We start from the raw sequence: 18,245 nt of genomic DNA on the forward strand, positions 1-18,245 counted from the left end.
TGTAATAAATGACTCAAAAACTAGTGGGGTAAAACGCAAAATATCAGCAGTGATCAACAGTTTCCCAAGTTCCCACATTACTGCTTTTGTTTTACATAATAAAAGTGTCATAAAAGTGAATAAACACACCATTGCATTTTTAACTAGTTTTGTACAATGACACTTGTTTAGGGAAGCATGTGACACTATATTTATCATAAAAACATAGTTAAAAAGAAAAGGTACAATTTCACAAGGATAAACAGTTAATGAGTTACTCACTGATGCTGGATGTCTCTTTCTCTGTTGCCTCTGTATGGTGAAATGTGTGTAATGCAGTTTCATAGGTTTTCAAGTACAAAGTCACCAATCCATCTCATCGTAACTCTGCAACTTGAAAAAAACACAGTTCATTCAAAATAAACAAGTGAATCAATAAACACATACACAACAATTTCCCAAACATCCAAATGTATTGCAAGGAAGCATTTAAAAAATGTCTGTTGATAATAGGAAGGCTGCTAACTATCTTGAAATCAATCCATGCTGCTAGATTGAAGGTTTAAAAAACTTAGAGTTTGAGATGCTGATGCATGTAACAAAAGAAAGTTCAGTTCACTTACCCTCCTCTCCTAAGTTCACCACAATGAAGTGAACTTTTTCCCAAAGCCAGACAAAGCTACAACAATGACAAAGAGGAGGCACATGTCAGAAGAGAGTCTGACCCAAACAGTGATATATCAATCAAGGAATTATAATATTCTAACTTTTACTCTGTTAATGAACTTATTTAAAACAACTGCAAAAACATTAACATTAACATAAGCTGGACCCAAAGAAATACATGTACTTCAGTTTCTTAAATATTTATGTATTGATGACTGTACCATCTCCCAGTTTTCCAGCCTGCTCTGCTGCCCCTCCTTGCAGGATTTTAGTAAGAACGTTGTCCCCTTCAGCAGGAGCCGGTCCTGCTGCAGCGTTGCCTATGACTACGGGTTTGCTTCCAATTCCAACAGGGACTTTGGAGCCTAAAAACAACAAGGAATAAAGCATCAGATAAGTCGTAATATGCCTTTGGTCCTTGTTAGGTTTATAGTCATGGTGAATCTTAGACTAACCAATGCCTGTAAGAGGAGGTGTAGCAATTTTGGTAGGCTGAGGTGGTGGGCCTCCTGTTGTAGGTTTAATTCCTGTAGCTGCTGCTGCAGGTGTGGCATCAATCTTTGCCTGTGAACAGAATCGAGACAAATATGGAGTTACTGTATGGGCAAAGTTTAATTTGATATTATAGCATATCCCTACATTCTTAAAAAAGTTTTTCAATGCTTACAAAGCAAACAATGCTACGGTCAACTCACCGCTGTGGTGGTCGGCTGCCCTGCTGCAGACCCTATTCCTGGCTGTCGTCCCTGCGGTGGGGCTAGGCCGGGTTTGGGCTGCTGCTGTGCCGGTCCAGCACCTGTGGTTACTGTTGAAGGCTGGCTGCTCTGAGGGGTCTGGCTGTGCTGCAGGGGTTGTTGTTGCTGCTGCTGCTGCTGCTGCTGCTGCTGCTGCTGCTGCTGCTGCTGCTGCTGTTGTTGAGCACTCTGCTGATGCTGCGGCTGGGCCTGCTGGTTTCCTTCGAGAGGTTCGGAGCCTGGATGTCTCCCAGACTGGCCTTGACCACCTGGTCGCTGCTGCCCAGCATGGCCCTGAGAGGGCTGCTGCTGCTGCTGCTGCTGCGGCTGCTGCTGCGGCTGCTGCTGCGGCTGCTGCTGCGGCTGCTGTGGCTGCGGCTGCGGCTGCTGCTGCGGCTGCTGCTGCGGCTGCTGCTGCTGCTGTGTTTTAGGCCCTGCTGCAGAAGGCTCCTGCCTTCTGGAGGATGTGCGGTCTCCTGGGGGTTTCTGACTCCTTCCCCCAGTGCCATGGTGATGACTGGAGGCTGGGTCACGTGAAAAGTCGCCTGAGTTTCGTGGGCTTCCCTGGGCAGAACGGGAATCTGGACCACTCCTTCTTTGTGCAGACGAAGAGCCTCTGCCATCGGGGCGGATGGATGGGTCTTTGGGGTGGGCCCTTGAAGAACGGGACGACCGGGGATCCTCTGAGGAGTGGCGAGAAGAACTGTGTCTGCCGGAACTGCCGCTGTGTTGGCGGTGATCCCGTGGTGTTGTGGAAGAGGGGTGGCGTTGTTGGTTGTACTCATCCTGGGGACAGTATTCCTCTGGAGGTTCATCATAATCATGATAGGTGTGTTTACCACGCCTGCCAGTGGATGAGTGACTTCCACCTCCATGATGTCTTGAGCGATCAGAACGGGCCTCCCGTGGCTTCTCAAACCAATCAGTCTCCTCTTGGCCCAAATGATAGGCTTTTAAAACCAAAACAAACAGTCATCAGTCAATTGTTTCACAATTGAGAGGGGTTTTGAGAGGGATTTCATGCAGATGAAGCCATGCAAATATAACTGGGAAAACATGCTCAATATCCCAGAGCCATGCACAGTTTTCAAAGAGAAGAAATACAAAAATTTTAAAAAACACGTCAAACTTCACAAAAATGATGTGTGCAAAACAGAAACATAAAACAGGCATTTTTGGCTTAATTCATCAAAGGGAACATTCCGTAAAAAAATTACAAGACAAACAAAGTCACTCTTCTTATAAATCCACACTTGGCATGCAGTTCCTTTTCAGCAAACGTTAAAGGTGGACAGCCCAAAAAATCAGCACCAGTTACCTTCACTGTCAGAAACAGCACAGTGCATGTCATCCACGAGGTAAGGGTCATCTGGTTTATAGACATGACTCCTAGGCAGGTCCTTCTTATGATGGTCCTGCACATCTGGAAGGGAATGGCTGGAGCCATACTGGTTCCTCACATCATGGGCTTCAGGGACGTCAGTGCCTCTTCCAATGCCCACAGGCTGTCCAACAGGACTAAGTGGACTCTCCTCTTCTGAATTCTGGCTGCGCATGGGAGGCCTTCCGGTTCGGCTGGTTCGCTGAGACCGCTCCATGGCATCCCTCTCGTAGGATTTACTTCTGTGGCCAGTGGCATCTCTGGAGGAAATCTTATCCATGCCATATCCAGTAGACCTGGACCTACCAGAGCTGTACATGCGGTCCTCCTCCTCAAGACCCTCACGACTGGTGCCGTAATATTTCTGCTGGTCGTATGCATTCTTCTTCATCCCGTAGGGGACATCGTCCTGAGGCTTCTTGGATCTGGACACAACCGTACAGCTGCCTCCTGTTGACGTTGTCATTGTGTAAGAGGCAAGGTCTGATTCCACATCCCTTGCTTCCTCAATAGGGGAGAATTTTGAAATCTTCTGCTCCATTCCCTGCTTCCTGTGCTTACTACGTTTAGAAGAGACAACTGCAGGGGCGAGATTCTTGGGTGTGACTTTGTGGCTACTGGAGCTGCTCCGTGATGGGTGTTTATAATCATCATAGTAATTGGAAGAACCGCCACTTACTGTGGTGCTTGTGCGACTGTCCACTGTACTCTGGTACCCTGCTGTTCCTGTAGGCCTACCATAAGCGTCCACAGGCTCATCCTCTGGTCTACCATAGGCACTCCCACGTGCAGGGCCATTCTCACTGCGATACCGCACACCGGCATTATGGCCTAGAGCATCAGTAGGTTGGCCAGTGCCGTCTTTTGTCAACTCACTTATGTCATCGATCATAACATAGTTCCTGGGAATGTTTTGCTCCAGGTTAGAGGTGTAGACTCCATCTGAAGCATAAGCAGAGGTGGGGCTGTCCACAGAGTGCGTCAGCCCAGGCTCCGGGGGGCGGTACTGTCCATATGCATTGCTGTAGACTGAGCCATAGTTAGTATCTGGAGCTGATGTGGCCACTGACACTGATGGGTTGCTGATGACTTCATAGTTGGTCGGAAGTTTTTGCTCAAGATCAGCCAAAGAGGTTTGCCGAGGTCTTTGATGGACTGTAAGGATATCTGCCTGAGGCTGGTAGGAGAGTATGGGTTGGTAGGAACTATGGCTGGGGTAAGGAAGGCTCTGGCTGGGGTAAGGAAGGCTCTGGCTGGGCATAGGCTGACCAGGAGGGTGGAAGCCCTGGTGACCATGCTGCTGCATGCCAAGGTCTGCCTGGTAGGAGGTCTGAGCATACATGCGATTGGAGTAGGTTCCCTGGTTCTGGTAGCCTGGGCCTGGTGGGGGATGGGGCTGGAACGTTCCTGGCTGAGGTGCAGAGGATGAAGGGTACTGAGGAGGCTGGAAACCTATCTGTTGGTAAGCAGAGCTTGGCTGCTGTATTGATGGTTGACTTTGAGGGTATGGATAAGATGAGGTTGAGGGATACTGGGAGGTTGGATTGAGGTCATTGGTAAACTGGCTCAATGGTGCAGTGCTGGGCCTTGTCAACATACCATTACCATCAAAGGTTCCTGTTGCAGCTACCATCCTGAGGTTATTGAGCTCACTGTCCGACATGTAGTCCCGTGCATCACCCATACACCTCAAGTAAGCCAGCTCCCTCCTCTCCCTGTCCTTCACCATGGTCTCCTTACGCTGGTGGATCCCTAGTTCCAAGTAACGTAGCTTGGCGTCAATCTCTTTCTCTTCTTCCTCCAGTTCAGCCTGCTGCTTACGAAGCTTTGATGACTCTTGTTCCACAGCTTTCAGTTCACTCAGCAGGCCAGCCTTGGTGACTCCCTGGGCAGGTCTCGGTAGGACCCTCTGGGGCATGCCAGGGGAGCTGTACATTTGTGCTGGAGTAACAATGGGGAGCGGAGACTCCTCTGGAGGGGGGCTGGGGAGAGTCCTCTTTATTTTCCTCATCAGAGAGTTCTGCTGCTGCTGCAGGGAGGCCATCTGCTTGGAGAAGCAGAGACACATCAGCAAACACTGAGCTATAAACAGAATGTGTTTATGTAAATTAGACTAATTACTGTACACTGGGTACTCAGAAAGGGTCTGCACATTTCCTATTCCTTAAGAAGAGCTATCCAGCCTTATATTTTGTCAGATCACTCGATTAATTCATCAATCTTAGCTCCTCCAGTAATTCAACTCACATAACTTGATGATAACAAATTGATTAAAATGTTGTTACAAATAAAGCCAAAGTGACATTGTAATATAATTCCTAATTAACATTTTTAAGTTAAATGTTTTTTGGAAGAGGTCAATGTCGTCAAGAAATCATTATTACTATTATTATGATTACATTATATAATAATTTTGGGGATAATTTAAGCATGTTACTTCTGATGAATTCTACATAAATAATATATTTATGTAGAATTCGTGAATATAAGAATGATTCTTAATCAAAATGAAACAAAAAAACAAATAAAAGCAATGTCAACATAATGGCATGAAACAATAAGGTATAATGAAGCCATTGCATTTGATTCGATGGATTTAATTGTAATGTGATTTGCAAAAAATCCTCTTTTGATCAAATAAATAACAACAGTATCTGGTCTTTTTCACATTGCTCCAAATATTTAAGTGCCCGCGTGTAAGAACAGTCAAACACATAAACTACAATTGAATACACATCTGTGCAAGTCTAATACTTACAAAATAGTTGTGTTGGGTAGATCCATGGTGATTTATCCACGAGAGTACCGTTTGTGAAAAATAACACTAAAGATTAGACACAGTGAAACTGTGTAAAATGCCTGAAATCTGATTTCTATGTTGGCTTCTCTGACTAGTTTTGGTCTAAGTGCAGAGCAATGTCAATTTACTTTGACCAGCTGCTAACAATCAGGAAGACAGCAAAGCAGCACCAGGATTCCTCCACAATGTATGTCCCCCTGGCAACTCTTAAGGGTTTGCCAGATATAGAAGGCATGATGGAAAGAGAGTGTGTGTGTGAGAGAGAGGCAGAAAGAGAGCGAGAGGAATAAGACTGAGAGAAAGAGAGAAAACAGAAAGAGAGGAAGAGAGAGAAAATAGACTAAAATAGTAGAATGAGGAAAAATAAGGGTGGAGACACAGCAAAAAGGGAAGATAGGAAGAGCTTTTCTGCCACGGCCAGCTGCTCTCATGAGAACATTCTGTCACCTTCTTGATGCCAGATCCTGTGTGATCATCTACGTATGTCCACACACATCTCATTTTTAGCAAGCACTACCGTTAACTCATTTAGTAAGCCTTTAGGAATGTAGATAAGGAATACAATTAATTATATTCAAAGAAAAAGTTATGTTTTCGTACCTGACTGTTGGAAACAGCTTGCTGATGATATGGGGAGAACCTGTTCTTGGCAGGGTCCTCTGATGTTGGGCTGAGAGGCTTTGGATCCGACATGGAGCGCTGAACACTCTTTATGGGTCTTGGTAGGCTTTGGTGACGCTGGGGGGATTCAGCAGTAAAGGCCTTCTGCTGTGGTGTAACATGGGCCTTGTTTAGTTTCTCCTGGGAGGCAAATGTTGTCTCCAGCATGCGATGAGGAGACAAAGGAGATACAGGAGAGTATAGCACCTGGGGAGATTTAGGGGGCTGGCGAGATGGAGAATCATTTTGTTGATACCCAATTTCCAGTGGGTCTGGTTTCCTCCTCTCAAATTTAGCAACTCCTTGGAGCCTAGGAGACGTAGGGTCAGATGTGTTTGCACCTACTATGTGCAGACTTGTGGAGTATGGACTAATAGTTGTAGGGACACTCAACTGAGGGGCAACCACACCCTGTGACTGAGACTCTGGTTCTGTCTGGCAAGCCAGACTCTCTCCTTTGTGGGTTCTTTCAGGGGCCGCAATGTAATGTAATAGGTCAACCTTTGAGGTCTCTGCCATTGTTATGTGGATTGCAGGCGAATTCCTTCCTAATTGGTCAGGCTCTGTTTGGCATGATGAATCATTTGTGGTCTGACTAGCTATACTTGCAGAAGCCACTTTAGATGATGGTTCTGATTTAGCCTCACCACTAGACTCTGAGTGCTTGGATACACGTGATCGCCTGCGCCTCACTGGCTGCTGGTCCCATTCTCCCTGGTCCTCCTCGTCAGTCTGCACACTGCTGTCTGCAATACGCCTTGTTCTCCTACGTCTGTTCATGAATCGGTCCTCTCCATCTTCATCATCTGTTTGCACACAGCTGTCTGTAATCTTTTTCCCAGAGTCCTCCTCTGAGCCATCTCTCAGCCGAGGCATGGAATTCTGCTTTTTCATTGTCTTGGAATCAGCTTGTTTGTCACTGCTTCTCAAAGACATCTCAGAGGCAGAACTTTGAATAGGTCGAGCAGCCACCACAGCTTGGACCACTTGTCCATCCTGCCAAAATTGAACACTCTGTGCATCTTGTTGAATAACCCTACCACTCTGGTCACAAATAATGAAACCTTGAGGGGCCCCTCCTCCAACAACTACCCCTTGTATAGCACCCTTAGCAGTTGATGCTGCTGCGGCCACCACCGCTGATGCGGCGGCTACCTCTGCTGCTGCCACAGCTGCTGCCTCTGCTGCTGCTGTCTTTTGTCTTTTCTGCTCCTCCAACTGCTGCTGGAGCTGATGTTGCAGAGATTGAATTTGTTCTAGCTGCATTCTCTGCTGGGCCAACTGTTCTCTTTGCATGATCAATTGTGTTTCCCGTTCTGCCTGCTGTTGGTGTAGTACTTGCTGTTTGATTGTCTGCAGTTCTTGAATCTCACGCTGAACAATTTGTTGTTCTTTTTCTCTGTGTCGCTGAAGCTCAACGCGATCCCTTTCAAGCTCCTCGTGAAGCCGTAGCTGCCGTAATTTCTCTAGTTCAACCCGCTCTCGCTCCAGCTGCAGCGCATGCTCTTGTTGTTGGCTCAATCTTTCATTTTCCTTACTTGACTGAGCATCCGTGGGGGCAGAAAGTTTAGAACTCAGTGCCAGGGCAGCGCCATGTGATGTCTCTGGTTGAACCTGTGGCAGTGGTTGAGGTTGACTGATGGGTTGTCCTTGAGGTTGAGTTTGAGTCAAAGATAGAGGTTCAGTTTGAGTGGGTAGGTGGGTTTGAGTGGGTAGGTGGTGTATCTGTATTTGAGCCTGCACTGGCTGGACAGATGGAAGTTGGACTTGAGCTTGAGAAAGGGACGCAACATTCTGTGAGGTAAAGCGAGTCCGATCTGTCTGTTGATCTGCCATAGACTGCATACTAGATGCTGGTAAATGTTGTGCTCCCAAGTGTGCCACAGCTTGGGTGGGTGGAATGGTTGCAGCTGTTTGTGCAGCGACTGTTGTTAAAGGCTTTCCAAGGTACACAGGAGTTTCCTGCTGTGAGCTGTTTGTATCAGGCACACTTCCTGATGGTGTAGCTGAAGTAGGATACTGATTTGGGAGAGGGTAGGAATACATTCCCTGTGTAGACAGAGGCATTCTGGGAGTCACTTGAGGCAACCTGGTAAGGCTAGCCAATGGTACAGCAGTCACACCGGTTGGGTATGGTCTGCAAACTCCTCTAGGCATAGGACGCATGACAGAAGAAGGCTGGGTAGTAATTGGCAGGGTGGAGGCTATGGGAGTGTTAATGGTGGAATATATCATGCCATCACCTCCTCTCATAGCAGCAGGGTACAAAGCACGTATACTTGCTTGTCTAGCATTTATTAGATTTGTTAATGTTTGGCCATTTGCTGTTGGTCTTCCATCTTGGCCATACAGAAGGTTTGCTCTTATAGAAGCTAAGCTTTGCTGGAGATTTAGCCTAGCTAAAGGTCCACCCCCACCAGCCCCATATGCCAACAATTCAGGGTTATTTCCATACCGGCTTGCATACTGGTCGGCAGAGTTAAGAGCTGCACACATGCGACTGATTTCTCTGGCAGTGGTTGCACTGTACTGGGCCAGATTTGAGTCTGGTGGTCCTGATTGATCACGTGAACTGTAGGCATAGTCGGAATTGATATTTGACATGGAGCCATATCGGCGAAGGGGTAATGAAGGGCCTGAAACATCTCCTTGGTGGCGCAAGTCTGTGTAAGATCCATACTGTGCTCCAATTCCAAGGTATCCACCATCATAACCTTGATTCATGCTGCTAAGATCTACTGCCATACCCCCCTGGACATTACTCTGATAGTGTCCACCTTCAATCATGGAGGGCAGATTGGTATCAGACATTGAAGGTTGAAGGTTGGGTGGTTGATATGGCTTATGTTCCTCTGTCACTGCTTGTGTAGCGTGAGGTTTTTGTTTTTGTTGTTGTTGTGGTTGTTGTTGTGGTTGTTGTGGTTGTTGTCGTTGTTGTTGGCTGACATTGTATTGCGGTGGGTAGGGAGAGTGGTTTGCTTGGGGGGTTTCATTGGTGGGGGTTTTATCAGAGGATACATTTGTAGGCTTCTGAGTGAATGACCCTGAACATGAACCAGCAAAGGGCAATTTGTAAACAACATCACAACACGCCACCTGGTTTTCTGGTTTAATCTGACCAGTGAGATCTAAAACCTGAGGAGGGGGAGGAGGTTCCTCTCTCTTCACCAGTTGAGTCACTGTGCCCACCTGTGATGTGTTGCTTTCATCAAGTTGCACCATCAAAACATGGGGCTTACCTGTGGACAAGTTCATTATTGTTGGTTTGTTTTTAAGCTCCAAGGCATCTCCACTATAGACTTCATGGCGAGCATTAGAAGCAAGAACCCCAGACAATGACTGTGGAGCCAGCGGGGATACTCTAGGAATGGTACTAGCAGTCACTGCAGGCTGGGCACTGCTTGTCTGGCTTACTACAAGGTCTTGTTTCATCAGCAGTGGCTGGACCTGATTAGCTAAATTGTAACGAGCAAAAGAAGATTGCTGGTGGTGCTGCTGGAGCTGCTGCTCAAGAAGCTGTTGCTGTTGCAGGAGCTTCTGCTGCTGTAACTGCAGTTGTTGCTGTTGTATACCCAGGTTTTCCAGGCATGCATCAATTTTGGGAATGGATGGGTCAGTAATTGGCGGCTTGCTCTGGGTTAAACACACAGCCGATCCAACACCCTGGCCCAAATCCATACGGTTTTGCAAAGGATCTCCATACACAATTTGATGCTTAGGTCGGGACATGAACATAGAACTTGCAACTGTGACGCTAACTGTGGTCGGTGTTGATACAGATATGTGTGGTTGCTCTTGTGCATTCAGGTTCATAATAAGAGGTTGCACTGCTGTGTGTCGACCAGATGGCTGCTCTCCTCCTATAGAGTATCTCCTTGTATCAGAGGCAATGGATGTTAGGTCCATCCCTTTGTCTGTCATTATAATTGGAGCTGGCCTCATTGGGGCTCTCAGATCCACCACGTTAATATTTTGATGAGTTTGACCCTGAGACTCAATTATTGAAGAGCCTTGAATATTTGAGATTTGGCCTAGATATATGTTCTCCATAGAACCACGACTGTGTGCATTTACAGTGCTCATACCAACATTAACCTTTTCAACATTTTGAGCCATCTGTGAAGAATGTTTAGGGGACCTTTTTGATGGATGTATTTGTGGTGATGTTGGGGAACTTGTTGAAGGGGGATGGGAGCTATACAAGGTTTTACAACTAATTTGTGTTGGAGATGACAAAGGGGAAGTTGAAGAATTTACAGTGATTGGCTTGGAAGGACTAGTTGTATTAGAGCCTAGGGTTATCACCATCACTGGTGAATCTTGAGAGGACTGTTGTCGTGCAAGACGAGGGGAATTTGCCCTTTGAGGTGCCTGTGCTCCATGGGTTGCTGCAGCCGATGTACGACCTCCAGGCAAAGATGGCAACTGCCTGCCACTACTACTAGTGGGTCTTACTGATGGCATATGTGTTGGGCTTTGTGATGGAGAAGCACTGGGGGAGACGGGGGGGCTGGGACCTTTGAAAAGGGAGAAGACTTTGGAGGTTAGGGACGATGCTCCGGGGTCAGGTGATGCCTGTGTTGGCCTGTGGGGGCCTGCTCTGTTGCTAGCAGGCCCTGTGCTACCTGCCTGTCGAGCTGTGGCAGTCTGATTGACTTGGGCTTTAGTTGTGGCAACACCAACAACACCTTCAATTTTGGCACTCTGTGTCATCATCCTATTTTGTGTTTCTTTTGAGAGATGCTGTGCTGCATGAATTCCTGGAATTCTTGGATCACTCCCTGTTGTGGAAAAGGACATGGGTGCAGTAACCTGTGTTGGGCTTGACCCGGGGGTTAATACAGTTCCTGCTTCAAGATTATGTTTACTGTCAGGCTGAGAAGGCCCTTTCTGCTGATTAACTGTATTTCCTTGCCTCTGCATTAGCTGTGCTTTCTTCATCATCTCCTCATAGACCTCCTCTGCACTTTTTAATGTTTTATCAGATGGTGAGGTTGCTGATGTCTTCTCTGTAGGCGAGTAAAGTGATGTGAAGGTTGGAAGGTTATATTCATTTCCTGATTTGTAAAGCTTTCCACCAATCATTTCATAGCCCTCTGCCTCTGAGTCCATAGATGGCGAGTATTCAGAACATGATGATCTGTGAAGTTCTTCCATCTCTGCAGCCTGCCTCAGTTCTTCTGTTGGTGATGCGTCCTCAATAGGTGAGAGATTACTAGGGGGAGTTTTGGATCTTTCCCTGCGTCTCTGTGCCCGTAGTTCCTCTTTATCCCTCTTGGTTTTTCGAGCAGTACTTCGGATTCTCTGTTGCTCTAGATCTCTCATCTGCTCCTGTTCTCTTAGTAGTTCTTCCTCTTCTCTGAGCTCATCCTCTTCAGATGAGTCCTCGATGGTTGGCAGCAGTGGCCCATGTGACCGATGTCGAGCCTTCCTCTGCTGCTTTGCCTCCTCTAATCTTGCCCTACGACTAGGACTGCTGTCACTGTCATCCTCCATGGAGGACACAGATGTAGGGGAAGTTCCAGAGGTGTAGCTGGGAGTGGTTGCAGGTAGGGTCGATGAATATTCTCCCTTAGACCGCTCCTCAGGTGAACCTGTCAGACTCTCCATCTCTAGCTCTGGTTCTCGTAGGTCATGCTCTGTACTGAGCTCCATGTCTCGGTTGTAGCTGTTGGTGTTATTTAGCTCAATGGTCTTAAAACGGCGCAGGCCTCCGGCCATTACAACATCTTCTTCTTCATTTGACGCTGATGCCTTGGTGTCATCCTCAAAACTATTAGATTGTTGAGAGAGTCGTCGTCTCTCTTTGCTTAAATCTCCACTTGCTTTATGTCCCCTTTTTGGCTTTTGGTTCTCATGTTCTTCCATCTCCTCTTCATCTGCACTCATCTCCATAATTTGCCTCCTCATGAACTCCTCATCTGTTAACTCTTTGTGGGACTTCTTCTGTCTTACTGGCAATGGTGAGAGACCACTTTCGCTGCTGTCTTCTACATAATCATGACGAAGCTTACAACTTAGTTCATCCTCTGATTCATCCCTTGCTGCATCATCATCATCAGGATTGTAGTCCCGACCGTGTCCTACAGACAGCGAGTGTGGCCTGTTTGATGCTGACTTTGACTCCAGTAGAGGCTTCATGGAGCTCTCTAGCTTTTTGATTTCTGAGGGGATGGAAGAACCACTGAGCTTGATTCCTTCTTCCACGATCTGTCCTGTAATCTCCCCATGAGAGCTATAGATCCCATCTGAGGAGTAGCCAGTGTCACTTAGACTCTGTGTACTTGATTTGTTGTAATCCTAAAGAACGAGAGAAGACAAAAAGAAAGGTCAGAACAAAAAGATGATTTACCAACCTTGTATCCCACTTATTCATCAAACTCAAAAGAAGTGACATTTTAATGACACACTTTTAGATAATAAGAAGTTAAATAAATGCACTGGACGAAATACAACTGAAACAGCCTATTATTTTGACATTAGAGAATAAATACATTGCAAAGAAAAAACAAATATCAAACAACCAAATATTGGACAACATTAGGCTAAAATCAACCCAAATGTAACTTTGCTTTGTGGTTGTACAAGACAAGGTAATATGAACTTTCATACAGTTTACCACCAAGCAACCTTTTTCCCTACTGTATGCTAAACTTTTAGACTTGTTTTTTAGTATAATGTTATTTTGTAGATTTGATAAGTTATTAATCATATTAAACTGATTTGGGTTGAGTTTGCCCTTCAACTATGTACACACAGATGGATAAATTCACTGCAGACAGAGTGAGTACAACAGACAGTTAAACATACAAACATCTACAGACAAATGTCTTTCAATGACATGCTTGATTGACTTCTTTGACACATTCTCTGTTTCATTCTTCGAACCATTGAAGAATAACGAACATGCGTAGAATGCTTCGAATATCATCACGAAGCGTCACAGTAAACAACAAGGCTTGCGTTTGACACAAATAAAATAAAAGTGTACAGAACCAGTGTGAGGAATGAGTGAATAGGCTGAAAATGAGGAATTGACTGAGAGCATGGTGATGATGATGTTGTTGATGATGATGAAGATGATGAGGATGATAACGATGACAATGATGAAAGTTATACTGATAGGAAATTATATAGATAAAGGGCGTAATATGTGGGCATCATGATTCAAAAAGTAAATTATTAAAGTAGTGATAATAGTAAGAGTTATGACAACTTCTACTTACTAACCTAAGGTTACATAGTAATGGTGGACCGATGAATCTGATGGTTATAAAGAAAGAGAAGACCGATAAAAAGTAGAAAACAAATGTGTTACCTAAAAAAAAGGAATGACGACAAGAAGAATTCAAAAAACAAAAGAGAGATAATGATATGATGACGGCGATAAACAGTGGTGTGGAATAAATAATGAAACGTTCATGATTGGATGAAGACAAGGATGATCATGAGAAATGGTTACAGTAACTCAAATGGAGCAAAATATATAAAAATAAAAATGATGAATGGAGAGTAACAAATGAAGGCGAAGAAGTTGCAGGTAGCTCACTTCATGGTGTCTTGACTTCTGTGTATCGTCGACTATCTTCATGTCTTTTGGTGAAGTGACAGTCTCTGACAAGGCCTTCTTTGGTGGTGCCTTGACGTCTTCTTTTAGAGATTTAGATGTGACTTTAGTCTTCTCCTGGCTCTGCATCTGTTTGCGTGCTTGGTTGTTACCTGTGGGTTTAGACTGAGTAGGCGCTGTTTTTGATGGGGTGGGAGAGGCCTTAGCATGGTTAGGGGTAATCTTACCGGGGGGGGCCTTGGCACCAGGAGGATGAGAAGGGCCCTTGGTCTGAGCAGAGGGCTGAGCAGACCCCTTTGTCTGAGTCGGCCCTTTAGCCTGGCTTTGGCCCTTCGTCTGGTTAGCAGACTGAACAGGGCCCTTACTCGGAGCATTTGATTGATTAGGACCTTTATTTTGAGGACCCTTACTCTGAGGTGAGGGTTGTGTTGGACCCTTAGTTTGGGAAGGTGGCTGACTCGAACCCTTAGGTTGGGCAGAGCCCTTGGTTTGAGGGGAAGCTTGGCTTGGCCCCTTGATATGAGGGGCAGGCCCGGCTTGTTTCAAAGGAGAGACAGGGCCACTTACTTGGGGACCCGGTGGTTTCTGTTGTTGAGGACCTGTGGGCCTAGGCCCCAAAAGTTGATTTGGCCCTTTCTGCTGAGGTGACTGTTGATTGGCTGTAGCAGGTGACCGGGGGGATCCCATGGGCTGTGCAGCAGGAGCTGGAGTATCTCCCAGGCTTCCTGACAGAGCCCTCTGCGTCTGGCAGTTCAAGCACAGCCATTCTTTCTTCTGGAAAAACAAGAACAAAGAAAACAACAATGAAAAAAAGTTGTAAGTGAAACAAAAGCACAACAAATGATGATTATTGAACAATTTCAATTTGAATGTTATCAAATATTTGTCAATATTCATCCTTAAATTAAAAAGCAGGCTGTATGGAGTCTATCAGTCATGTGTCATGTCATACTATGATAAAGTGACACAACCCACTAATGGACAACAAACACAAAGTATGCTCATAATTGATGTTTACCTTATTGACACTTAATGTTTCAACACATTATTTGATTATTATTTAATTGTGATTAATGGGTACAAAAATGTGCCTGAAAGTATTTTTGTTTAAAAAAAATGAAATCAGAAAGTTATTGCATTATCATGAGTAGGGGTAGTAGTGGTCATGAGTGCCAAGGACTCAGTATAGCGAGTCTAAACAACTGTTAGCTTTCAACCATTTGAAAGCCTGTCCAAACACGGCCTTTCATCTCTTGGTGAAGACTTAATCATTTGACAACATTAAGCACTCTCAAACAGGGTACACAGAGGAAGAGTGCTGTGTGAATACAAATGAACACATCTGATATCAGATTGGAGCGGTTCAACTGTCCATAGACATTTTATTGCACATGTTAAAACACATATAAATGCAACACAAGAGAATCATAAAAGCAGCGAGAGATATAAGTCACAATATCAATATCCATAACTCATTCCACCTGAGTCAAGGAATATGTAAATCAGCTGCACATCTCCTTCAAGGCCGTTTGTAAGAGACAAAGACAGGATATAAACATAAAGAGATTCAATGTCAGGTCAATGCAGCAGATCGATGAAGCTGCTCCATGGAAAGAAATGGTTACGTTACATGTTATGAAAGCTCAAAGAGGAAGCGGCACCATGTTTGTAACGCGTCCTCTGCTTCTATGATAATCCTCTGTGCTCGAGGCCTGAAGAGGGAGCGCTGTTATGCCACAGACTCACTTAACAAAACAAATAACCTCATAAATGCCGCTATTTGCCTGTTGCCATCTGCCCAATAAATCATTACTTTCATTGTTGTCATGCTTCAAAAACTGAATAGAGAAGTGAGAATTCAACAACATGCCTAGAAACAGCTAATTAAAGGGAAACATGTAGGTGTTCAATGACTGTAACAAAGGACATCTTCAGTGCAGTCCAAACAGTCAAGATGCGAGAGAAGGCGGACACAGACGATCACAGGCCACTTTTACTCTTTGTCCTGTTAAACTGCTTCGTGAAAGCAAATGAATCTACAACTAATATTTAACCACTTGCCGATGTGGGTGGTTGGAGACACAGCTTAAGCCAACATTTTACAGAAGAGGAAAAAAGGAAGTTGAGGAGGTGGAGGAGGGTTGAATAAACAGGAAGAAGAAAGAGGTGGGGAATCATCCTCATGACAGGAAGAACGAAGGTGGTGATGATAATTAAGTTGTTATTTTTAACTATGTGATGCTACTTATTTTGACTGTATTGATTACATGAATGCCTATCAATCAAATACATGATATTTATATAAGGCTAGTGCAGAAAGCATGAGAACTTCATTGACCAAGTGTTATTTAAAATAGGGCTGCAACTGATTGATTTATCTACCAATGATATTTCTTGTTTAATCTAAAAAGGTTTGCTTACAAATGTCGGGGGGAAATAACAAATGTCCATCACAAGATACCAAAGTCAAAGGAAATGTCTTTAAATGTCTTGTATGGTCTGAATGACAGCCAAGAATCAAAAGATATCCAGTTAAAAGTCAAAGAAGTCTATGTGTGGAGCAAATATTACATTTGCCAAGCTTGAACGTGCACATTTCCATTTGACAAAATAAAATGCAAATATGTCCAAGTTGATGTCTTTTAACTTCTTATTTTGTCTGAAAAGTCTAAAACCCCACAAAACTAAGAGAAGAATGTGCAGAAACTCTCAAAAATAATATGAAAATTGTGATTAATGTAGACTTTCTTCTGTTGGTATTAAGTGCATTAGAGCCTTTATGCAACATGAGTGTTAAATTATGCAACTGCCTCGTTTAGAAATGATGCCATTTGAATCATGAATACTGTGAAAATATGCAGTTCAGTAAGGATAGTGCTGCAGCACACTAACGAATAGTGTTGGCATTTTTCAGCATAAAAGGACATCAAATAAAAGCCTGGCAAACACGTGGCTCGTTTAAACAACATTTCAAGGAGCAAAACACCGGGGACTATGATAACTGTCATCCGTCAACTTTACTTTAATAGTTTAACAAAGTAACCTTTCTAAAATACCATAACTGCCTAAAACAAAAGTAATGGAAAAAAAAAAGAGACAGAAACGGTGGCTTCATTTATAATCGGTTTGTAACATGCTATTTTTACTCATGCTATTTTTCAGTTCAAGATCAAACCTTTCTTAATGTTCCCGAATCCTACAGGAATCTACATGAAGCATGGAGGGAGCCATTGGCATGCCAAACAGACAGACTTGCTTTGTTTTCATCTCTCTCAAGTACTCTACTGAGAAGCTATATATAAACAGGTGCGGTACGCTCAGAACTAGCCATCTGTGCCGGTTTGTTTCACATATTACAAAAAAAGAATTTTGTGGAAATGTCAGAAACGAACGTCTGCAATTTCCTCAAAACACCATCAAATCAGCTTTTAGCGTTTTGAAGTGTCATGAAGCAGAATCTTATTATATACCTTAATTACATACTATATTAACCTTTTTCCGTCACCAAGAAGCTTTCTTCCTGCCATGTTGGCACTGCCACACTCCCATCTTGGCTCCTGAATCAGCATAACAACACTGCGTGGGTAAACGGGAGAGAGGAGCGAGGCCAAACTGGAGCTGGGAGTAGCAAATTATTCATGTAGAGTGCTTTAGCTTGTACAGCAGTGAAGCATGTGGGCTGTGCTTCCCACCTCGGCCCACACTGTGTGGAGGAAATCAGGTCCGTATAGCAGACTGAGCCTCTGCGCCTCAGAGACAGGCCTTTAATGCTGCCTGAAAACAGAGCAACCAATCCACTTTTACTTTTTAACTGCTATCTGAGTGAGCGCACTTACAGTTCAGTACACAGAGATGAAACTACAGCTAAACAACAATAGAGACGGATCATGAACGTTTTTCTTCCAAAAATATATTGGTTTTGGCAACAGAGTTTTTATTTTGTTTAACTTCTTACTTTTTGTCTTTTGGGGGATTTGTTCTGTGAGGGTGTGTCTTCGTGGGAGGCTTTACTGCGTGTTAGTGTGTGTGAGGCAGTTGGCTCAGTTTGTTATGGAGATCATCTTGTTAGTGAACTATTAACCTCATTAAATGGTTGGAGGTTAACTTGTGCTTAGTTGAGGGTGTATTTAACATTTGCTCTGAACTGTAACTCAGATGCGACTGGCAAGACTACACACTGAATGTAATCTATCAATTACATCTGAAGCGGTGTTTGCTCTTATCCACTGTTTGCAAGTCTGTGTGAAATGAGTCAATTACATGTGTATATGTGTGCTTGTTTACAGAAATAGAGGCAGTGGGCCCAGCTAGTTAGTGAGATCACCTTGTTGGTGAATTGGTGACCTCATTAATCAGCAGGATATTAGCAGGTCTATTTGGTGGACTGTGCACTGAACTCAACTACATTGCTTCTACTTCAGACTTGTGTACTTTTGTTGTCCTTACTACAGTGTTTCC

The 18,245-nt window shown here is 44.4% G+C and overlaps 1 protein-coding gene across 2 annotated transcripts in view; it reads right to left on the bottom strand.

The window, feature by feature from the left end:
* The window catches only part of bsnb (bassoon (presynaptic cytomatrix protein) b), a 57,648-nt gene that overhangs the window by 3,190 nt on the left and 36,213 nt on the right, over positions 1–18,245 (bottom strand). Inside the window, exons 4-11 of one of the 2 annotated variants that reach the window (XM_079683406.1) lie at positions 13,770–14,561; positions 6,161–12,520; positions 2,698–4,804; positions 1,341–2,329; positions 1,101–1,209; positions 867–1,010; positions 603–658; positions 262–366 (exon numbers count right to left, since the gene is read on the bottom strand). In XM_079683406.1, coding sequence (XP_079539532.1) covers positions 618–658; positions 867–1,010; positions 1,101–1,209; positions 1,341–2,329; positions 2,698–4,804; positions 6,161–12,520; positions 13,770–14,561 — 10,542 coding nt within the window. In that variant the 3' untranslated portion in view covers positions 262–366; positions 603–617. Of the gene's footprint in view, positions 1–261; positions 373–602; positions 659–866; positions 1,011–1,100; positions 1,210–1,340; positions 2,330–2,697; positions 4,805–6,160; positions 12,521–13,769; positions 14,562–18,245 lie in introns of both variants that reach the window. The other variant, XM_079683407.1, reaches the window with a different exon arrangement.

This window comes from Notothenia rossii (assembly GCF_949606895.1).
Source record: "Notothenia rossii genome assembly, chromosome: 5".
In the NCBI taxonomy this organism is placed as follows: Eukaryota; Metazoa; Chordata; class Actinopteri; order Perciformes; family Nototheniidae; genus Notothenia; species Notothenia rossii.